The 22,747-nt window shown below is 31.8% G+C and overlaps 2 protein-coding genes across 2 annotated transcripts in view; one reads left to right on the forward strand and one right to left on the reverse strand.

Moving 5' to 3' along the window:
* Positions 1–356: 356 nt before the first annotated feature.
* LOC126811113 (tetraspanin-15) lies at positions 357–19,092 on the reverse strand. The gene is made up of 8 exons (XM_050536581.2): positions 18,943–19,092; positions 13,688–13,873; positions 13,297–13,371; positions 6,781–6,876; positions 5,959–6,078; positions 5,323–5,373; positions 4,939–5,046; positions 357–3,735 (listed from the first exon to the last, which is right to left on the reverse strand). The coding sequence occupies exons 1-8, from the start codon at positions 19,081–19,083 to the stop codon at positions 3,649–3,651; spliced, it is 864 nt and encodes a 287-aa protein (XP_050392538.2). The 5' UTR covers positions 19,084–19,092; the 3' UTR covers positions 357–3,648.
* A 1,659-nt stretch (positions 19,093–20,751) lies between these two features.
* LOC126809687 (uncharacterized) overlaps positions 20,752–22,747 on the forward strand; it is a 34,570-nt gene continuing 32,574 nt past the window's right edge. The window contains exons 1-2 of the mRNA XM_056098958.1: positions 20,752–20,927; positions 21,941–22,047. Coding sequence (XP_055954933.1) covers positions 20,882–20,927; positions 21,941–22,047 — 153 coding nt within the window. The 5' untranslated portion in view covers positions 20,752–20,881. The remainder of the gene's footprint in view (positions 20,928–21,940; positions 22,048–22,747) is intronic.

Consider the following 22,747-nt stretch of genomic DNA (forward strand, 5'->3'; position numbering starts at 1 on the left):
TATATTCTTTCTTATATATAAATATTTTAGGGAAAGGTATAATTCAGATGTTTCTTTAATTCTTCTAACAATTTCAGAATGGTTTGTAGTTGGGGTAGGTTTTAGGACAAATAAGGGCACCCAACAATTTCATATGTGTCCTCCTATATTTAGTAGTTTGCCCAGATGCCATATCATCTGTCAATTATTCAATCCCAAATAATAATGGCTTAACACACTGCTTGCATAAAGTTATTTTATAACCATGTGTAATCCCAACACTTGTGATAACCACACCAGAATATATCTATAGGATTACATTGGTCAGTTTAGGATATTCCCATATTACCAAACATATTAAATACCTGAACAATGTATAATTGAACAAAATATTTTATTAGTTAAACAGCATAACTAAAAGCTGACAATATGAAGATACAAATTTAACAAAATAATTAAAAATATTTATGCAAAATATATTGAGTAAAGAGTATTATAAATGAGATAATTGTTATTCTGAACATATGGATGACAACATTGTAGATCTATTACTGTGCATAATTCAGTACATACAAATGGCTGGTTTCTTATTTGGACCCTTGTCTCACAGACACCAATACATACATGTACAGGTAATTTCTTTACACAATAGGTGATTTATTACTGGGGCCACTGCAGATTAATTACATTTAATTTAAGGAATGCAATAAGTCAGTAAATTTGTTATCTCTTGGTATCTAAATCTAATCCATATTCAATGGAAAATTATATCTCCAACTGTATAAAGATCTGTTTTAAAATCAGATTGGATTTTTACATTTTGGTAATATTCTTATAAATTACAGAAACCATATTCCATATTTTGCTATGTTTTGTATTGCTATAATTGGTTAAAATTACATTAAGGAAAAACAACATATGTATAATAAAAGGCAGGATATTATTCTAAGTGCCTACATTTACACACAAAGTGAGGTATATGTTAAGGAAGAAAAATGAAGCAACATTATTATAAACACTAATGATGGATAATAATGACTAGTATTTTGAAAAACACATGGAATATTTTTTTACTAGCAACAAAACTACAAATACTAATATGAAGTCAACAGACAATAAATTAACTGAATTTAATTGCAAAGAAACGTGGAAGTTTTGCAGATAATTTTGTGGAAATCACAGTTTACACTAGTAACAAAAACCACACCATTTTCTACAATAAAGCTGTATTCCAATCCATACCCTTTACCAGTGGTGTAATTATTATCATACAATAAACAAACAAATGAAGAATTCTTTTTTCATATAAGAATAATCTAGTTTGCTTTTCATATAACTCACAGAAAATCAGACTATTATTTTTATTGTTGTTCAGTAAAGGTAGGATTATGGACGCATTCGAAATTCCTAAAGACATTTGTAAATATAGGAATACAGCTTAAGGACATTAAACATAACACATATTTATATAGACAATACAAGACAACAAATCTATATCACACAACATCACAACAAACTAACTGTCCATACTTATAATAATATAACCATATATATATAACTAGAGATTCTTTTTAACCATATCAGCACAAATGTTTTATAGAACCATCAAATATTATGCAACTATATATATTGTATCACTACAAACAAACCATATTTCGATGCTCAGTTTCTTCACTGAAAATAAACACAAGTACTATTTCTGTACATACGCTATCTATATCATATCTACCAGAAATTATACAAGATAAATAACAGAAAAACTCAAATTAAATAGTGTATAAAACATTTAGCACTTTTATTTTACTAATATTGAAAGAGATAATGTCAAATTTTTTAAAATTGAAGATGGTGGGATATCAACAGTTTGAATATAAAACCTGTTTTTAAATCTAAACATCCTGAGGTACTTAACAGAAGCATGTGTCTTTTTACAGAAAAAGTTTCTGCAATAACAGAGAGGAATTAATTAAGTTTGTTTCAATAAGTTAAGTAGTGGAAGGAAATTTGAAAACACTAATGAGGTTATGCAGGCAATCTGATTCAGCATCACCTATAAGCCCTGGACCAAAACCACCAAAACATGACACTGTGCAAGACACCCACCCCATTAAGTTTACAAAAACTGACCTTATCTCTTTTATATAAATAAGGAATGTACATGTTCCTACTTAATATCAAAAAGCCAAAAATAAAATGTCTGACTGAACGCATAGAAATTATGAACAATAAATAATCATCGTGTAATAATAACAAAAAATACAAAAGCAGTAAAATATATTCAGAAAATACTGTCTAAAAGTTGCAGTCATGTACGTAGCACCAAAAATAAATTCAAAATAAAATAAAAACCTTTGGCCATCAAATGAAAAATATTACTAATATAATTATTTTGTCTTGTTTAATCTAAACATCTTCTTTTTTCTTATTTTGTGCCTTATTCAGGAAGAAAAAAAATGGAATTGCAAAATCTAAACCTCGACAATAAAATACTAACAAAAATAGCGAAGACTGGAAAACTGCACAATGCGTACAGAATGTGAATACTGGTATTGGCTTTCAAACAAAATAAAACATATTTAATGTAACAAAACATCATTGGGCAGATCCCAGGTGTGAAGTTGGTGAACAATAAGTATTTCTATCTGCCAATAAGTTACTATATCGAAATGAAATGGGTGTTTAACGTCCTACTGTTCTGCTCTGACTGGGCTAAGTTACTATATCATAAACCATGCACACTTACAAATGTGCAAACTCTTTCTATGTCCTTTTCAAAATTCCAGTATCCACATTCAACACAAATGTACATGTATAATGCATGAAACCAACCAGTTCTCTTTAAACAATCAAAACAAAAATATGTATCAAGCCTGACGAAATATTATGCATAACACCTTATCATTAATTCTAATTTGCATAATTACAAGTTTAATATAGTAAGTGATATCAAACATACCAGTAGAATGGTAGATTGATTTACTAAAACTAACATAATAAATACATCTATATATGGCTGGCTTCCATATAGTCCTTAAGTGTGTGCTGTTTCTTTTGAATCTCAGAATGTTAACCTTCTACTAAAAGTCTGTAATTCTGCCCACATGATGTTAATTTTTGTCACACCAATATTCTCACAGCATTAAATAAATTTTAGACAGAGAATTTAATATAATTTTCTAAATAAATCTATCAGTAAGATCAATGTTATTTCCTCCTCTCTTATAAATATAATATAATACCACTACTACTATATGGAAACTCTATTATTGATCTAGAATGATTATTATAACTATATAGCACCTGGTATATTATAGCAGATTACCAACACAATATATATCATTATTATATATCTAAACATGCTATATAGTATATATTTATACCATTTAATAATGGCCATTTTCAAAATCAAATTTTGAAATAAGATTTTTTCTCAAAAACAACATTTGAGTAATACATGTAGATTATATTAATTTTATTCATCAAAAATACTAACAGCCGATGTCTACTTTTGGATCTTGTCATATGCATACAGGTATTAAAATATTAAATAAAATCCAGATTGTTTATATCAGTTTTAACACTAGATGTGATATATGTTAATAAAACTGTGTAAGCTGTTAAATCTGTGCATTAAGCTTATATAGTGTAGAAAATGTAATCAATTGTCAATCAAGTTCTCATATTCTCCACACGATACCAAACTCTTAGTTCCACAACTTTCCGTAAAAAGAAATAAGCTATCAGTATTCCAATAATCTGTAAATAAATAAAAATAAATTATATCATTCATCTATCATCTAACATTACGAATGCTTTTGTAAAGTACATGTAGATAAATTTTACATTATAAGCTATTACTATAATCTGTAATGGTGACTTGAAGAACCAATTTCGGGTTTTAAAGATCCCTTCTATTAGAGATTTCCGGTTTAAAAGGTTCAGCTGTTTAGATATTTCCCAGTTCCCCTGGTCCAGAATTTAGTGATAGCTATTTTACAATCTTTTATTTAACTTTACAGTGTATTTTATTAAATTTTATCAAATGTACCATTAACTATTTTTTTACTTCAAACTGTGGAAGTTATAAAAATTTGCCATTTCAATAACACAAGTCATCCTAGAAATTGTAGACTGATGATTGATGAAGGTTGACGACAATTAAATAATTCATGTTATCCAATATTTTAGGCTCATATAAATAATTATTCTGGTTTTCAGATACCTCTGCATCACTTAAAAAGTGCTGCATGACCATTTCTATTAAACATTTCCCCTTGAATTTGGAAGCATCTAATAGACTGAATTATAAAGTACACAACCCTGATAAATACTGTCATCTTAAATTTCACTAGATAATCATAAATTGACTCATTCTAATCAAGAAGTGGTGACCATTGGTTTGTCTACTTAATTTCAAAAGAGCCTTAAAGTCCATTCTTTTGTGGATGATATTTATGGTGTGAACTACATCTATTTATGTAATAGAGAGAGAGAGAAATGGAGTTTAACGTCCACTCGACACAAACTAGGTCATTTCGGGACTAACATATGGTTCAATTTTATTTCCATAATTTGCATGCGAGTAGGGGTCTTTAGCAGTGGGAGGAAACCGGAGGACCCGGAGAAAACCCACGAAGTTAGACAGGCGACCCTACTCCTTGTCACGTACAACCGGGGATTCTAAACCCCGCCAGTTGACTCAATGACAGACTTTACGATACAGCACGCACGTGCTAACCATTCAGCCATCCAACCCCCAAGTAATGTAATAGAAATGACTGAAATGATACTAAATGTAGATTAGTTACTGCGTGTAAATAAACTTGTATTCAGCTTAAAATAAAAAAAGACTGTCTGAGAACCAGAATGTTTTTTTTTGTATAGCCTAACTTATTTTTTTTTTTGTATAGCCTAAATTATTTTTTTTTTTACTTAAATAGCAAAAATATTTATAGTTACCTGAGGAATGGCAAAACCTAAAGCAGAAGCGCCAACATGATCAAGATTAGCAGCCAACCAAGTGAGAAACATATTTGTACAACCATCCATAAATACTTTCTCACTAATCTATAAGAAATATATTTCATACATATAAATACATGGTATTTCAAGGAAGGTTACAAAAAGGAGACTTTTCTATTTGTATACACACAAATGAATTGAAAGATCAAGCATCTCTAAATGTTATTTCATTATACCATTTGCACATAAAGGAAATCCTTGTGACATACAGTTTTGGGGCCAGACTTATGATTAATAGTTTAAAACCATTTGTGCTGAACTCACTGGCTTCCCTACACTATAAGCCAGAGATAAATCTATGAAGAGTATAGTTATACTTACAGTTCCATTACCTATAATACCATATCCACAGTTCTCAGCTGGTTCTCTTTTCTACAAAATATAATCTCATTATTAATATAATCATCAAATGGATACATAAACTTCTGCTTGTTTAAAATAACGCATAAAGGGCAACTTTCAATATGTTCTCCAAATAAAGTAGTTATAATATACTAAAAGATGAAGTGGTTATAATATACTATAAGTTAAAGAGGTTATAAGTTAAAATGGTTATAAATATACTATAAGTTAAATAGGTTATAATATACTATAAGTTAAAGAGGTTATAAGTTAAAATGGTTATAAATATACTATAAGTTAAATAGGTTATAATATACTATAAGTTAAAGAGGTTATAATATAATATAAGTCAATGGGGTTATAATATAATAAAGTGGTTGTAATATACTATACATTAAAGAGGTTATACTATACTATAAGTTAAAGAGGTTATTCTATACTTTAAATTAAAATGGTTATAATATACTATAAGTTAAAGAGGTTATAATATACTATAAGTCAATGGGGTTATAATATAATAAAGTGGTTGTAATATACTATACATTAAAGAGGTTATACTATACTATAAGTTAAAGAGGTTATAATATACAATAAGTTAAAGAAAATGATATTTACCAGGCCTTCTATACAACATGAACTTGGTACACCACATGACTGGGGTTTCTCTGATACACAATTAAAATCGTCATTATACAAACTGTAGTCTAAATAGCTCTTGAAACCACAACAATGGAACTGTAAAGAAAACAGATCAGAGGTAACAAGTTAAAATTTTAACAAAGTCCATTAACTAGTTTAGTGTTTCAAACAATCAACCATTCAGATTCCAGTAGGTCAATTAAATATGTGTCGATCTACAAATTTCTTTAGAAATAAAATAACTGCATTTCAAAGAAACATGTAATGAGTTTCTAGATGGCCAACTAAATATGCAGATGGCTTTATTGTTTAATTTTTTTTGCTTCCAAGAGTCAACAAATCCGATTGCATTCGGTGTATCAAATATATACATGAAAGTGCAGATGATATTGATGTTTGACTTTGACATCAAGTAAGTGAAAGTGATCATAATGAAGATATATTTCAAATTAGAAGTAAATTTATTGTGTCTTACACATTAGACTAATCAGTATGTCAATTAGATATACACCAATCAGAAAGCAATAGACTACTCAAACATACACAGTTGGTGTTAATGTTTCAAACCTAGATGAGTAACTGTCATAATGAAAGTATATTTCAAGTCGGATCAAAATCCATATATATTTGAAGTAATATAATTTATTTCCAAGAATCAAACAATCAGAGTGCAATAGGCCTATTAACTATATATATATATGCATGGATGGTATTGTTGTTTGTCTGCAATATCGGCCTATATAGAAGCAGACAATAATAATAGATTTGCTTACGAATATAAACTTTACATAACAATACCTTTTTCTGTATCGAGTCCATGGCTAGTCTTATTCCACTGTTGTTAGTATATTCTTCAACACCAAACATCAGATGAGAATTGAGAATCCCAGGAACCTACAAAATTCATAGAATGAAAAACTTCCCCATTTTAATGTATAAATTTCTATCTCATTTGTAACTATTAATGTACATATGTTCCCATTGTTTAAAGGGCAACATGTAAGAAAGGCCATTGGCCTAATTTTCAACCCTTTTGAAATAAAGTAATTATTTTTTATTATTATTAACCTTATTAATAATAAAACCATTTGGCTTACTGAATCTTGATAAAGCAATCGTTCATCAAAATTCATTGATCGGATGGAATGGGTCAGTTCAACCACTGTTTAAAAAAAACAAAAAACCTCAGAAAACAAAAAAAAAACCTCAGAAAAAAAAAAAAAAAATGACTTCATCAATGTTAAGGAGATATTTGAACACTGGGGACCTGAAGAATTATGCTTTTGTGTGGAACTTCCACAGTATTATATTGAACTTACAGAAACCTCTCCAATATATTTAGTATGGTACCCATTTTAAATAATTTACTTTTTGTTTCTGTGATTTAAATAACGAACGTGTCATAAGAAAATTGTATAAGAAACATTATTTGAATATTGTTTAATTTAAGATACATGATAATTGAGTTATCTTCTGCCTGACATTCTAAACTTATTTCTATCTGAAATTGTTATATTTTTACTGACAAGGAAAAATTAAAACTACAGACTCCAATTGTCTAGTAACGCACGATGAATAAAATAATTTCATTATAATAGTGTTAAACAGTGGGTCTGGTATGGTGTATGCATTAACCACTGAGTTTGTCTACTAATCATCTTGAAAGCTTAATAATGGCAGCTACATTAAAATTCATAGATTGCCCCAAAGCTTCCATTGGAGTATCTGGAAACATATGTTTGGATATATTTTGTATATTTAAAGATACATTATGGGAGATTAGATAAAGAGTTGGCAGTTCTCATTATAATTGTTAAAAACTAGATAATGTAAAGGGAATTTGCTGAAAATTTCAGTCAAATTGATCCACTCTGAGCCTAGCCTCAATTATCAGTACTAAGTCGGTACGATAAAAAACATACTCTCGAGTATCCATTTCATGATTAAATCATGAATGGATGTCGAACAGCAAATCGGAACCTAATCCAATAAACATCGCAGTGATGACATCAAGAGTTGATTATGGTCTGGATAAGTTAACTAATGTCTAATTAATAATTTAGGTAACATTTCAGACCTAAAGAAAGACCTGCAATAGGCAGATTTAGCTCTTGCATAATGTATGATTAAATTCAAGCTAATAATCTACAAAATACTGAAACTATATTTTCTCAGAAAAGGATTGGGGAATAGACTACACTAAGCTTATCTAAACTGTGTATCAAAAAGCAGCATTTCATATTGAATGACAAAGACAACTTGATATAGTGGCAGATTCCATGATTAGTTATTAAATAGTCAGACGCCATAGAAATTGAATGTCAGTGTTATGACAAAAAGGGTCACGGCATGTCACCTAGTTAATTGATCTCTTTATCCTATATAATCAGCTGGGGTTAATCTGGTCAGCTTTTACAATAGACCTATTCATAGTGAATCATGCATATTAACACCGTATCAATAGTATTGGGGGAAATGGTAATAATCTTCTTCTATATCTTCTCTTATACAGCTTATCAACGACTTTACACAGACGTTCTAACATCGGGATCGCAATGCTACCAATGCACTTCAGGATTGAACGTTATTAATGACCAACGCTGACAGTATTAGTAAAATTACTAAAGTTGAATTTCTAAGGGACACAATTGCAAGCTCCACCATTAGCCCATAAAATGTAGTATATTGAGAAATGTTAAATTCAGATAATGAGGGATTAAGTTCATAGACTGAGCCTTATCTTAGCTAAATCCCAGCTAACCTACTGGTATGGCTATCTATCCTTTTTTACAACAGAAATATCCACTGAAAAGGAAATCAATGAAGTTTAACATCTTATCATCAGGATACTCTGATCACATGTACAATACTAGAGATCAGAATTTTCCAATGTCCTACTGTTCTGCTCCGACTGGGATAATGAAGACAGGCATATGCCTTGCAGTGAGCTATGAGGGAAATTGTGCCGAGACAATGGCACTATGGCCTACTCTTATATTGAATTCCAACTGCAAAAGGATCTTTTAGATGCACACCAATGTGTACACAGAACCTAATTTTTTTGTGTCATCCGAATGACTAGACAATTCTTTGTTCAGCCCTCTGTCCTGCTGCACTGACAAGGAGAAACCACACCCGAAAATCCTAATGAGCTATGTCAGCGAACACCGGGAGTGAACCTGCAACCTCCAGACTAGCGAGCCAGCGTCTTACTCACTTAGCCACCATGGCTCCCAAGCTTTCCACCTACTCTTCATGGAATTCTAGCTGTACAGAGTTGTTTTTCATGCATGCCAATGTGTACACAGAGGATCTCGGGTTGTTTTGTTTTTTTGCCCCATTTGAACGTTTCGGCAACAATTTATTTTGTCATCCCAAAGGCACTACCCTGAGCAGGTGGAAACAAGACTTGAAAAATACAAAAAGTTTTCTCTGTCAATGCCAGGATTTGGACTGTGAGTCATGAGTTGAATTCTCTTGCAACTCAACTACCACAGTCCCAAAAATATCAAATTGGTTCTTATTAAAATACACATTGTTCCATCAAATCTTATTAGTCATACTTTTCAGAGATTGATTCAAATTAAAATATTGTGTTGATATTAAAAAACATTTGTAAACATAGAATTGTATGCTTTGTATGCAGAGCGAGTAAAATTGTGATTACATGTTTGCAGTACATGTACAATAAGGTGCAAGTATTGGAAATCAATAGATATTGGCACAATGTACTACATCATAGTGTTATTTATAGTAACATCCTCCTTCACTATTTATACAATATAAACAACACCAGTATACAATATCATTTCTACTTCTTATTATTACAACACACACACATTTATCATTTATCCATTAGAATATTGCTTTTTAAAGATATTTAATTATTGTAATCACATCTGTCTACTGAATAAATATATCACTCAATTTACAAATGTAACATCTTCTATCTTAGTTTCTATATGAAAACAAACCACCTAAATTTATCATTTTCAAATGTTTACTCTTCCCTGAGGAGTTTCATGGTTGGCGGCCATTCAGTCTTTTCAGACTATCAGACTATATATGTTACCAAACATTTGGCAAAGATGGCAGAATAGATGTCTTTTTGATAAAATTTTACTTTCTTTTAGTACAAACAGGCAAGGGAGAGGGGGGGGGGGAGAGAGAGAGAGAGTTCATCATCAACTCCACACATATTAGGTCATTTGGGGACTAAAATGGTTCAATTTTATTTCAATAATTCGCTTCTGCATAGGGGTTTTTAGTAGTGAGAGAAAACCAGAGGATCCAGAGAAAACCCATGAGGTTGGACAGGCGACCCTACTCTTTGTCACGTACATCATCAACTCCACACAAAATAGGTCATTTTGGGACTAACATGATTCAATTTTATTTCAATAATTCACTTGTGTGTAGGGGGTCTTTAGCAGTTGGAGAAAACCAGAGGCTTCAGAGAAAACCCACGAGGTTGGACAGGAGACCCTACTCCTTGTCACGTACAATCGGGGAATCAAAACCATGTCAGTTGACTCAATGACAGACCTTATGATACAACGCACACACGCTAACCATTCCCATTTGCCATCCAACCCCTCAGTACAAATAGGGGAGATATGTTTCAATTTTGAAATAATCTATGTCCAACTACAAAGGTTGGGATAAGGACCTCAGTTGGTCCACTAAGATAAAACTCATATATACATGACATTACCGATAAAAACCCTCTAGTAATGACCGCTTGATATCTAAACAGATCAAATAATCTGGATCTCTTTTTTATCATTCAATATTACAAGAATTGCTGAAAACTGATATGACATAACATGATATAGTTGATCAATAATAATTGATAAGCTATTGAATAAAGACTGCTTAAATTGTTTTAATCCTCTTCCAATTCCATTATTTTGCTTTTTAGGGCTTTTGGGAATTTAGTTTACTTTTAAACAATTTTTTGTTTTTACATTTCTCTTGTCATTCAATTGCAATATGATGTCCACCTCTAAAATTATATCCTTCTTCTAACATATATTAAAATAAATTATATATTCCATTTCCTGTAACTGTTATTTGACATTTAAAGTAAAGAGATATAATTTAGTACTCCTACAATCATCTCTTATCAGTTCAGATTTCCGGTTTAGATCCTGTGAGCAAAGACATAAATTTTGAATATTTCAAATCCACAAATTAGGTTTTGCTTTTAAAAACTAATGAACACTTTACAGTTTTTCCAATGAATTACCGGTCTAATTGAAAGTTGACCAACCATACATCCAACTTAAAACCCCCAAAAGATCTAATTTGATTGACATGTAGCCTAGAAAGCCTGAGATTCAGATCACGATTTAAACAAAATAAAAACATGTTCCTTTACATGTACTGACGGAATACAATTTTATTTAACAGTTGTAATGAGAAACCTTTGGTTTTTAGCTCGGGTAAATTTGACTTGAAATCGTCAGTCAAGTGTTGATAATGTCTTGAAGTAGTTTTAATGTTTCAATAAGAAAACATGGCTAGATGTTAGTGAAAAAAATATTGATTTATATAAAGTGATAAGTTAGAGAGGGTGGAGTGGGATTAGATTACTGATCCTAATATCCTATCACGCTTAATGTTACTATAAGATTTTATATAGAATCAATAATACATCTCACTTTTAACAACTCTTGCTACAAGATCAACATAACATGAAACAAAATTACAATTTTAAAGATACATTATGGGAGATTAGATAAAGAGCTGGTAGTTCTATAATAGTTAAAAACTAGATAATGTAAAGGGAATTTGCTGAAAATTTCAGTCAAACTGATCCAACCTGAAGCAAGTATTTAGAGATTGAATCTTGGGCCTAGCATTGATCATCATTACTAAAGTCCATACGATAAAAAAACATAGTCTCGATTATCCATTTTTTGATTTAATCAGAAGCAGCAGACTGGGTTCTAATCCAGTAAATATCGCAGGCTAGCGATGCCATCGAGAGTTGATTATAGTCTGGATAAGTTAATTAATGTCTAATTAATACTTTAGATAACATTTCAGGCCTAAAGAAAGACCTACAATTGGCAGATTTAGCTCTTGCATAATGTATGTTTAACAATGCCTCGTATATATAAAGAATGTAATTCATTAAATCAATTTGTACAAAGATACTATAAAATTCCTAGCTATGCAAATTAAGAAAGTAAATGAGAAGTCATCCTTGCGATTGAGCAAAAAAAAAGACACAACAGAATTTATATTGGAAACAAACCAGTGTTTTTTAAAATAAGATGTCATATCAGTGTTTGAGAAAGAGCAAGCACACATATAATCTATTTATCTTACATGATTGTATCACATCTATTTAATCAAAGTAATGTCTAGATGGATTGAAATCATTCTCTCAGTAAAATTAGATGAAGTCTGTTACACGCAATAAAAATGAATATGTGGGTGAACTTTAATACAGTTAAGTATGTTATACCTCCTGATAACATTTTATAGATAAATAAAATTGATTTGTCTAACATTCAACTGATACTACCAGATGCAGTAGACAAGATATATCATGTAGACCTACAGTACATAGATTAGCCTTGAGCACATTTAGAACAAAAGTTATGCATGCATAACCTCATCATAATGTTCATAACTTGATTTCATTGTCTGTCTTTCATTGACAAAACATCATAATTCGGAACAAAAATGACAGTCAAATCAAACAAATGTAAACTTGTTAAATTCCTTGCATACAGATAAACACACAAGAAAAATAGCGTAGCTTAAAAGAGATCAGTTTCATACAGTAGCAATTTTTTTTTATTCAAATAATATTATTATATAGGTATGTTGACAATGTACCAGTATTATATAACAAATTCCAATGTAACTAGCAACAGAAAAAACTTTTACTGAAAGTTGTAAAAAAGCTGAAGAATCTGGAGATCAGTGTTTGGATCATGGTGATACGGTCAGGTAGGATTATATATCAAGGTACCAGACAAGCTATGGTACATCTACAAACAATGTTAATATGGTAGCTCACAAAATCAATAGGAAGTACACAATTCAATTCATCATGCATTCCAAAAGGTCCCAAAGGTATAATGTGAAATGGAGTATGTTTTATTGAAATAAAAGAAGTAGAATAAATTCCTAAGCATTCCATCACCTGCTTTTCTTTTAGAAGGATTTATATCTTTAAAATATTCCCTATATTCTTAATTTAACCCATGTACATTGGGCAGCCCAATGCAAAGTGACATTTCGGACATGTACTGGAAAAGATGCTACTGAAATACATTGATAACCAACTATATTTACCTGTTCTCTGTAAACAAAAGCCACAATACCAATTGTTACTTGTATCAGGAATGCCAATATTGTAATACCCAAAAACTGCAAGGAAATATTAATCATCAATAGATACAAGATACCCAAGTGATTAAGTTCTATTTATATTCTAACAATATGGTTAAAATCCATTGAATGCTCTAGGAAATGGACCCTTTAAGGTGCCTCGGCCATGCCTCTAGCCTTTCTGCCAACTTTATATTAACAAATATTATGAATAAGTACCATCCAGTCACTATACCTGTAACTTTAGACGATATATCAAGTAAAATTCTGGTTTATCAGAGAATTAATTAATAGCATTGGAACAAATATTCCTGGTGTATTAATATTTGTATTTTATGTTTAGCTAGATACTTACCACTTTAAGTAGAGTTGGGTTCTCTGTAATGGTGCCAACCAATCCACATACAGCATTTATCGTTATAATAAGACCAACTAATATTAGTAAAGCTACTGGTAATGCCAAGTTTTTGTTTAACGCATGATAATCTTGACGACTAATTTCCACCAGTATACCAGTACCCAGTAAAAACAAACCAACAAACTGAAAATATTATTACATGGAATTCATATTTAAAACTTTGAAAATTAAATAATTTCAGACACTTGAAAATGTCTGTACTTCCTAGAAAATAAATCTGCCAGTTTACGATTCACAGGGTTTCAGTGCATAAATAGTGAGGGTTAATTTTTATCCTTTTTTTAAAAGATGCATTATGTAAGAACTAAATTTGCCTATTGCAGATCTTTAATTTGGCTTCAAACTATTATGTAGACATTTATTCACATGACAAGCCTAAAATCAATTCTGTAGATCATCGGATGGCCGAGATTGAAATAGATTAGAAAACCAGCAAGATTTACAAATTTAATGATAAAATGGAAAATCAACAATTAAGACTCGATTGTCAAGTACTGTTGCTATGATAATTAACAATCAACGTTAGATCTTGTCAAACTTTCCAACACTCAGAATAAAGTCATTTGAATAAAATTTTCAATATGTTCATTTTTCAATATCTATTTTTGAACTATTATAGCAAGAATGGCTAGCTCTATATCTAAACCATACTTAATGCATCTTTGATACAACAGGATAATGATTGGGCTTCCTAAAAACAAGGTCGTAACATATATATTTAAACTTTAACCCACATGATTATATTTTGAAATAATAATATGTCATGTAATTCTGTCCAATCATGCAAGGCTTCTTGACCCCACTTACAGAGTGCATATAAAAAAGGATTTCCACAAGAAATAATAGATGAACCCAGAGATGATGACAAGATTTATAGGATAACATAACCAATTCATATTAGTTTAAATGTGTGTGTTCTACATCATTAATTATCATCGATACTTGTTACCTTGAAATTAGGAAATCAACATTCTATTGTGTTATCGCAAAATTTTATCTTATGGTTTTTTTTTTGCACTGTAGCATTGAGCACTGATCCAATTATTTCCTGATGCCTTATAGGCGATAAATGGGTTACAAAAATAGAAGAATTGTAGTAGGAAATATAGACATAAACTACCTTGGGACATTGTGATTTGACATGAAAGTTGCACAGTATTATTACATTTCTGCCAATTTTTAAATGCCCAAATTTTAGAGTGGCCATATATTTACAAATATTTGAACAGGTTGTTCAGGTCATTAAAAGATGCCTTTAGCTTGGAATGATTTCAACATATACTCCCAGAGTTATTCATAACACTCTATGGATCACAATTATCTCTTTTTAAAGGGATTTCACATGTTTTACCATTTTGTGTTATTGTTGTTTTGAGTGGTGAGCTCGATTGTATTAGATTTTTATATAATATTATTTACTTTATAATTCTATGCTAATGTTATTAGCCTGTATCTATGCAACACAGGCAAATTATTTTATCTAAGTCATTCAAAAATGAGAACAAAACAAGGCAGCTTCTTATAGTTATCAATTATGCTAGTCAATTCCAGAATAAAAGACTTCCATGACATCAGAAACAACACCCACACAATCTAAAGTCTAATTGTAATAAAAAGAAAAGAACTACAATGCAATATCGGCATCTTTGGAGTTTTATGTAAAGTAAGCTATCCTGACATTTCATCAAATTAAACCATATCCATACCACCTAGGTATTGATTCCAGCAGCCAACTTTACTTTAAACATGCTATGTATGTAGACACAATAACAGACAGACTTGTGTGCATATATCAATTAGATAGTTGGTCTGACACCTACTACCTTCTTGTGTTAACATCAACATTGATATTGGTGTTAAATAACCTGTATGTTACACTTAGCTGTTTAATTATTAATAATATTACTAGTATATATATAATTATGATACTGTGACACTGAATGTTGGGAGCTCTATAAATTCCTTAATGTAATGAAGTTTAACCACCTGTCAAAATGCTTACATAATTCATATTTGGCTTAAGATATATGTCTTATTTACTATGGTTACATACATGTAAATTCTAAGTAGGCAGATTAGATAACAAGATTTCAACCTACTCTTAATGCAAACTGAAACTAGGAGGTTGGGCAAGTCAATAGTCTAATGGTTTAATGCTTGTGCTGTGGACTGCAAGCTCTGTCATATGTGCAAGCTCTGTCCCTAAATGACCCGGGGGGTTGGGTGGCCAAATTGTTAGCGTGTGAGCGTTGCATCATAAGTTCTGTCATTGAGTCCACTGGCGTGGTTTTGATTCTTCGGTTGTACGTGACACGGAGTAGGGTAACCTGTCCAACCTCGTGTTTTTTTTCCAGGTCCTGAGGTTTCCTCCCACTGCTAAAGACACCTATGCGCAAGCGAATTATTGAAATAAAATTGAACCATATGTTAGTCCCAAAATGACTTAGTTTGAGTGGAGTGGAAGTTAAACTCCATTTCTCTCTCTCTGTCATGACACGTCCACAATCTGGGTCAATATTTATGCAAAATATGAGTCCATAATAGAATAGAAATTTCAATTTCATTGGCATGAAATGCTTACGCTATTTTTGGAAGCGGTGTAATTAAACAATGGCAGATTATTTTTCCCACTCGATAATCGTCGCGTTTCGACTCATTGGTCGTTCTCATTTTCCCGACCCATGGTGATAATAGAATTTTAAACAATAATAATATCCAATATGCATTCTTAACTTTGCATGCCGTATGAAGCGACAGTCAACGGAATTCACCTATCAATAAAATTCTCTTCGGAAAGAAAATTATTGGCTATTTTGTTTATTTCCATTTAAGGACTATAAATTATTTTCTAACAGACCAAACGAGACATTAAATCATCGCCGCTTTGATTAGTTATTCGGAGTAAATAATGAATTGTCGGTGGCCTTATCATTGTTAATTATCAATCAACTAATCATTAATCTGTGAGAAGTGATTACAGATTAGTATTACTCAATGACACGAACAGCTTGTTAATTGATTTACAATGTTTTGATTAACACTCAACGGCTATCTATATACGATCAGAATTAAGTTGTTGGTATCCGAGGAGCTTTTTATTTTGTGTTTTTAACAGTTTTCAAGTGTAAATAATTTAATTAAATCAACCTGTCCATAATATCATATTCATTGTATTGAACATTAAATCTTTAATAAACAACAGCAACAGTTGTTTTCTGCCACTTCTCAGAGTGAATCGCATGTAGATACACCATAACATTGCTCAAATCTAATTTCTATCGTCTGCTTGAGCCTCGATGCGGCCACAGAACCACAATGCTTTGCACGCGTCGTCTGGGCCAATCAGCAAACGAGTCGTGTTGGAAGCATAGCAACAAGCGGAGTATGTTTACATTTTTAGGGGTTTTAAAACCCTTTTGTATTTCTTCAAAATGAATTCATCGGCAATACTTTGGTCATATTTATAAACTAGAGATTCTCCGCTTTACAACGATGCCAAGCATTTTGCAAGAGGATTGACAGGTCGTCCCGCTGGGAGCAGAGAAAAATATCTAATTCCGCTGAGAATATTCAGAAAAAGAAAGATTTAAGAATACGGTACTCTTACTAAACGTCGAAATAAAGGCGTTTTAAAATGTTTTATTGCTATTTTGATCTTTAGAGTCGATAGATAGTATATTTATAGACTCATTTTTGTGAAAATCTCAATTTCGATCAAAATCAATATTTTCGCTTATTTTGTCTTTTGTGCAAAATTAATTTTACCGCATTTCGACTCATTTACATGCGGCGGGTCACAATTTAGGGTGGAATTTACTCATAAAATTACTTTGAAAGGTAAAGCAACAAAATAGCAAGTCATCTTACTGGGAAATATATAAGATAGAAACAAAATAGCAGGCATATCTATTTGTATGAACGCCCAAACTCAAAACTGAGCTGAAACTTAGCTTTTTCATACAAACCATGAATTGTCATAAAAGTTTTAAGACACTTTTTGATAGATATGGCAAGGTGTCAACCTTTTGTACAAATGATCTATCCCGGTGAGTGATGCAATTGGCAAATAGCTTCGATTTTGGTATTTTCAAATTTCATAATTTTTCCATGAGAGATCTACTGTTATTTTGTGCATGGAATATTTAATTGTACAATGAATTTCATTTTCCAGAGGTGACTAAGTTTTTCAGGACCATAATATAAAAATAGTTTACTTTGTATGGCTCAAAGCGAATCGGGCTACATACATTTAGATGGGAGAGAGAGAGAGAAATGGGGTTTGACGTCCACTCGACACAAACTAGGTCATTTTGGGACTAACATATGGTTCAATTTCATTTCAATAATTCGCTTGTGCATAGGGGTCTTTAGCAGTGGGAGGAAACCGCGGAGGACCCAGAGAAAACCTGTGGAGGACCCAGAGAAAACCCACGAGGTTGGACAGGCACATTTAGATGGGATTTTAAGATTGTAGTAACCTTACCAAAAGTTTACCCTGGCCCAAATTTATATCATAGATCTGAATAATAATAATTAGTTTCTAAAATCATATTGTTAGAATGAGACAGGAGACCATTTGATAAAAAAAAAGGGCATCAAAACAAAGATTTTACTAAAGCAATTAATGCTTGCTGATTTTGAATTGCAAAATTCCACTCGAAAATGGTGTTGGATTACTATAAATTTGTGTCAGATGTGGCTAGAAATTATTCGTTTTGGCAAATGGAATGAAACGTTCTACAATGACTGGGCTAATGAAGACTGACATTCGCTGAAAAATTGAAGGTAAGGAGTCCAAAATAGCCTAATAACCAAATGACAGACAGGAACAGTCAGAGGAATACATCAATTCTGAAAGGAATTTACAATAATTCACCCATTTCAATAAATATGATAATGCTCAGTCACTGAGTCAGTGACAGTAGGGTGGGTATAGGCCTATATCATTGATATCATTTATAAAAATATGTTTTAAAAATGCTAAATTAAAAGACAGTCTGTTTAAAGACTTCACCGAATGGCGATCCTAAGGTCCTAACTCAATTGGATTACATGTAGTTCGAACAGTTGGATCCATTCAGGCTATTAAACAGTTAGCAGCTTGAGTTGACAGTCTGAGTTTGCCGAGATTCAGATTGAGATTGTATATTTCATTTTATTAGCATGCCACATCCAGTTATGACTCTACTCACCAAAAATATCAAGGTGTACAGAAACAGTAGGAGCTTAAATATACTGTAACTGCTACAAGAACACATAGAACGCCTTGGTGCTTTACGTGGCGGGTGAACTTCTGGTAACATCTTCTGCATGCCTTCTGTATCGGCCGCCATGATGCTGATTTTCATCTGAAATGTCAGGGTCAATAGATCACATGACAGTCACGTGAGATAATAAATGCTACTTTCACTTGACGTGTGATGGCTGCATGAATTAAGGGGAATCTCAAACATATCTATACATGTATTTTATATATATATAGGGTCGATATTTTATAAACTTTTTTTTATAGGACATAGTATATGTTATGTTTTTCTTGTTCAACTTGGGCTAGTTTTCACATTTGTCTATTCTACAATTGGAGTTTAAATTGTGAAAGACGATAAGATAAGAGTGACACGTGTATTATTAAATACTAGATGCACGAAATATACAGTGTCATAGTCTACATACGTGATTGAAATCAGTAGAAAACTGTCACGATTTTTACTACCTTATGTTCAAATTGTGATTTTTTCTTCTATATTCTTTCTAGAATGACTTTATCTGTGCACTCCAGGATACAGGGACTTTTAAATATTTTAGATGTATGCCTGGGATATAATTAATTAACTGAACCCAGTATGTATAATTTTCAATGTATGCCTGGGAGATAATTAATTAATTGACCCCAGTATATATAATTTTCAGATGGCAGTAAGCCAGTATGGTCAATTTTTTGTGTGTGTGCACCTAGAAATGGTTCCACTACTGATGTTTTCCACCTTAGGCCTACTCCAGCCACAGGTAGTGGCTCGTCCTACAGAGTTCCTTTGCGCAAGTTTTTTTAGTCAAATGACTAACTGACCCCAAACTGTACTGCACATAGCTTATATATAGTAAACCAATTCCCATTGAAATAAAGATGAAGTCTTACGTATAATTATATGAATTGATGAAACCCAACGTTACGCGAAATTTGGCGAGATTTCATCTGGCTGGTGTCATGGTGGCTTACATTAAAAGAAATGTTGCTTTGAAAATGTAGAACGCATAATTACCACAAAGAAAAACTGTTCAATACCTATATTAGTGGTTCAGTTTTCACTATTTGTGATAGAATTACTTATTTCAATACAAACTGTAATGATATGTGTTGACAATTGTGCGCTTGAACCTATTTGTACTTGCATAAGGAGTCTTAGACTGTATCAATTGTAGCGTTAATCACAGTTTAACAGTATGACATTTGTAGCTAGTGTGCACCATACCAAACCGTTAATCTAGGGTGATCATATCCAAACTACATTGAATGCACCTATAATTGGCACGTCCATGAAATCAAGGAATGAATAAATGCACATATTATATCAATCAGTTCTCTTTCTTGGGGTTACCTTGAAGACAAATTCAGTTAAAAATCAACTGATTGTGCTATGTTTATATAACTAACCCTATAACTTGGTTTAAATATATATATATAACTAACCCTGTTAGCTTGATATATAAATATATATATAACTAACCCTGTTAGCATGGTAGCATGGTTTTTATATATAACTAACCCTAAATTAGCTTGGTTTGTATATATTCCAGTTGAACCTTCTAACCCTGCATGCAGAACTAAAGTTAATTGGGGTTTATTTTAAAAATATTTGTGACCGTAAATTCCATTTTTGATGTAACATATCCTTGTTTCGCATAGTAGGCTTTTATCACTACATTATCTATTTCAGATAATGACAATATCTTACCAAATAATAAATATGAAGATCACAGATAACATGGAACTGATTCAGTTCACGATTGAGCTAGAAAATGATCATGTGGTCGATAAAGGTTATCTTTATGGGATGAAAGTCCGTATTTATAACTCGGCCCACTTTTTCACTTTGATGAGTTTACCTGGCAGAGAAGACCGTACCAGGAATCATGTTGAAGTTAGCATGTATTCTAGCCATTGCAGCATTAGTGTCAGGTAGGAGTATAAACAAGTTGAACTAAAACTTTTATTAATATTGACAATTCTGGAACTAGACTGGACCTGGTTTCAATTTTGCTTGAAGAATATTGCCAAACCTATTATGTGATTTCTTTTTATAAACTCACATTTAAAGTCGATATAGTCACTTGTATCTATTAGTCCATATATTCATTGTCTGGAATTATTATATGTTTAAAAACATTTGTTCCCGAGTTATTGAAATAAAATGGGGCATAGCATCCTACTGTTCTACACCGACTGGGCTAACGAAGATGGGCATACAAGCCAAATTTTCCCAGACAGCTGCACTACCGCCTACTCTTATTTCGAATTCAAACTGTCAACAGTTCTTTTACATGCACGTTAATGTTTACACGGGACCATGGTTTTTTGTACCATCCGAACAACTATACATTGACCCTTGTCAGGCCCTCCCTGCTGCACCACTGACATTTGGGAACCATGCCGAAAAATCCCAATGAACTTTTTTGGCCAACACTGGGGTCAAACACGAGACATTTAGGTCAGCGAGCCAACATCTTTTGAGCCACCATGGCTCAACCAGCAGAGTTATTGTTTAAAGTATAATGTCTACAAACTTTTTATGGAATGACCTTCCTATCTAATCTAAAACCTTGCAAACTTATTGCTGAACTGAGTTCTCTACTGAATGTCATGAAGCATAGGCCTACCTGTAATTAAAATAAAGGACTTGATTTCTTTCTATTATTATGCATATTTTCAAAATAAATAGAAATTTATGAAAATAAATAGAAATTTATGAAAATAAATAGAAATTTATGAAAATAGATAGAAATTTATGAAAATAGATAGAAATTTATGAAAATAAATAGAAATTTATGAAAATTAAAGTTTACAGATGAATAATATATGAGTAGCATATATAGTATAGTATACAGATCTTCTTGTTTTAATATCCATTTTACTAAATGATGTAATCAGTCTAATCAGTGGTAATATATAGTAAATTGTTCTAATTTTTTCAGGTTCCCCAATTTCTACCATAGAGAAAGCTGAAAATGAAATAACATGTAGTATTTGTACACATATAATAACCAACATACATGATGCTTTAATTGACAAACAACATCAGGTAACTTTAAAATTTAGTCTCTCTACATATCTCACTGCTGGGAGCCTTGGTGACAGGCTCACTAATTTAAACAGGCTTTATGCAAGAGCTAAATCTGCCTATTGCTGGTCTTTCTTTATGCCTGAAATGTCATCTAAATTATTAATTAGACATTAATTAACTTACCAATACCATAATCAACTGTCGATGCCATCAGATGCCTGCAATATTTAGTGGATTCAAATACGTTTTGTGCTGGATGCGGTTATGGTAAAAATGGATAATCAAGACTTTGTTTATTATCGTAACAACGGTATTAATGACAATCGAGGCTTGGTTCAGAGTGATGTAATTTTACTGAAATTTTCAAAATATTCTGTTTTCATTATCAATTTTTCTAACTATTTTAGCGAGAACTGTTAGCTCTTTATCTAATCTTACCTAATACTGCTTTAACTAATAGCATCTTGCATGGAGTATATCCATCTGCTATAGCCTGGTTGGTGCTGAAAAGTAGGATGTTAAACCCCATTTCCTTTCATTTAATTATTTCAAAAGTTGAAGTAGGGCCAAAATGTAGATTTAGAGATTCATCTTTCGGGATTTTTAATTTAAAATCTTTAGCTAACAAACAAATTTGATTCTGAATCTGGAAAATCCAGCAGACTTGGTGTTGTTGAAACATTTAGCTCTAATTCCATGTTCAATGTATTCTGTGTAT

The sequence above is a fragment of the Patella vulgata genome, chromosome 2, assembly GCF_932274485.2.
Source record: "Patella vulgata chromosome 2, xgPatVulg1.2, whole genome shotgun sequence".
Taxonomy (NCBI): Eukaryota; Metazoa; Mollusca; class Gastropoda; family Patellidae; genus Patella; species Patella vulgata.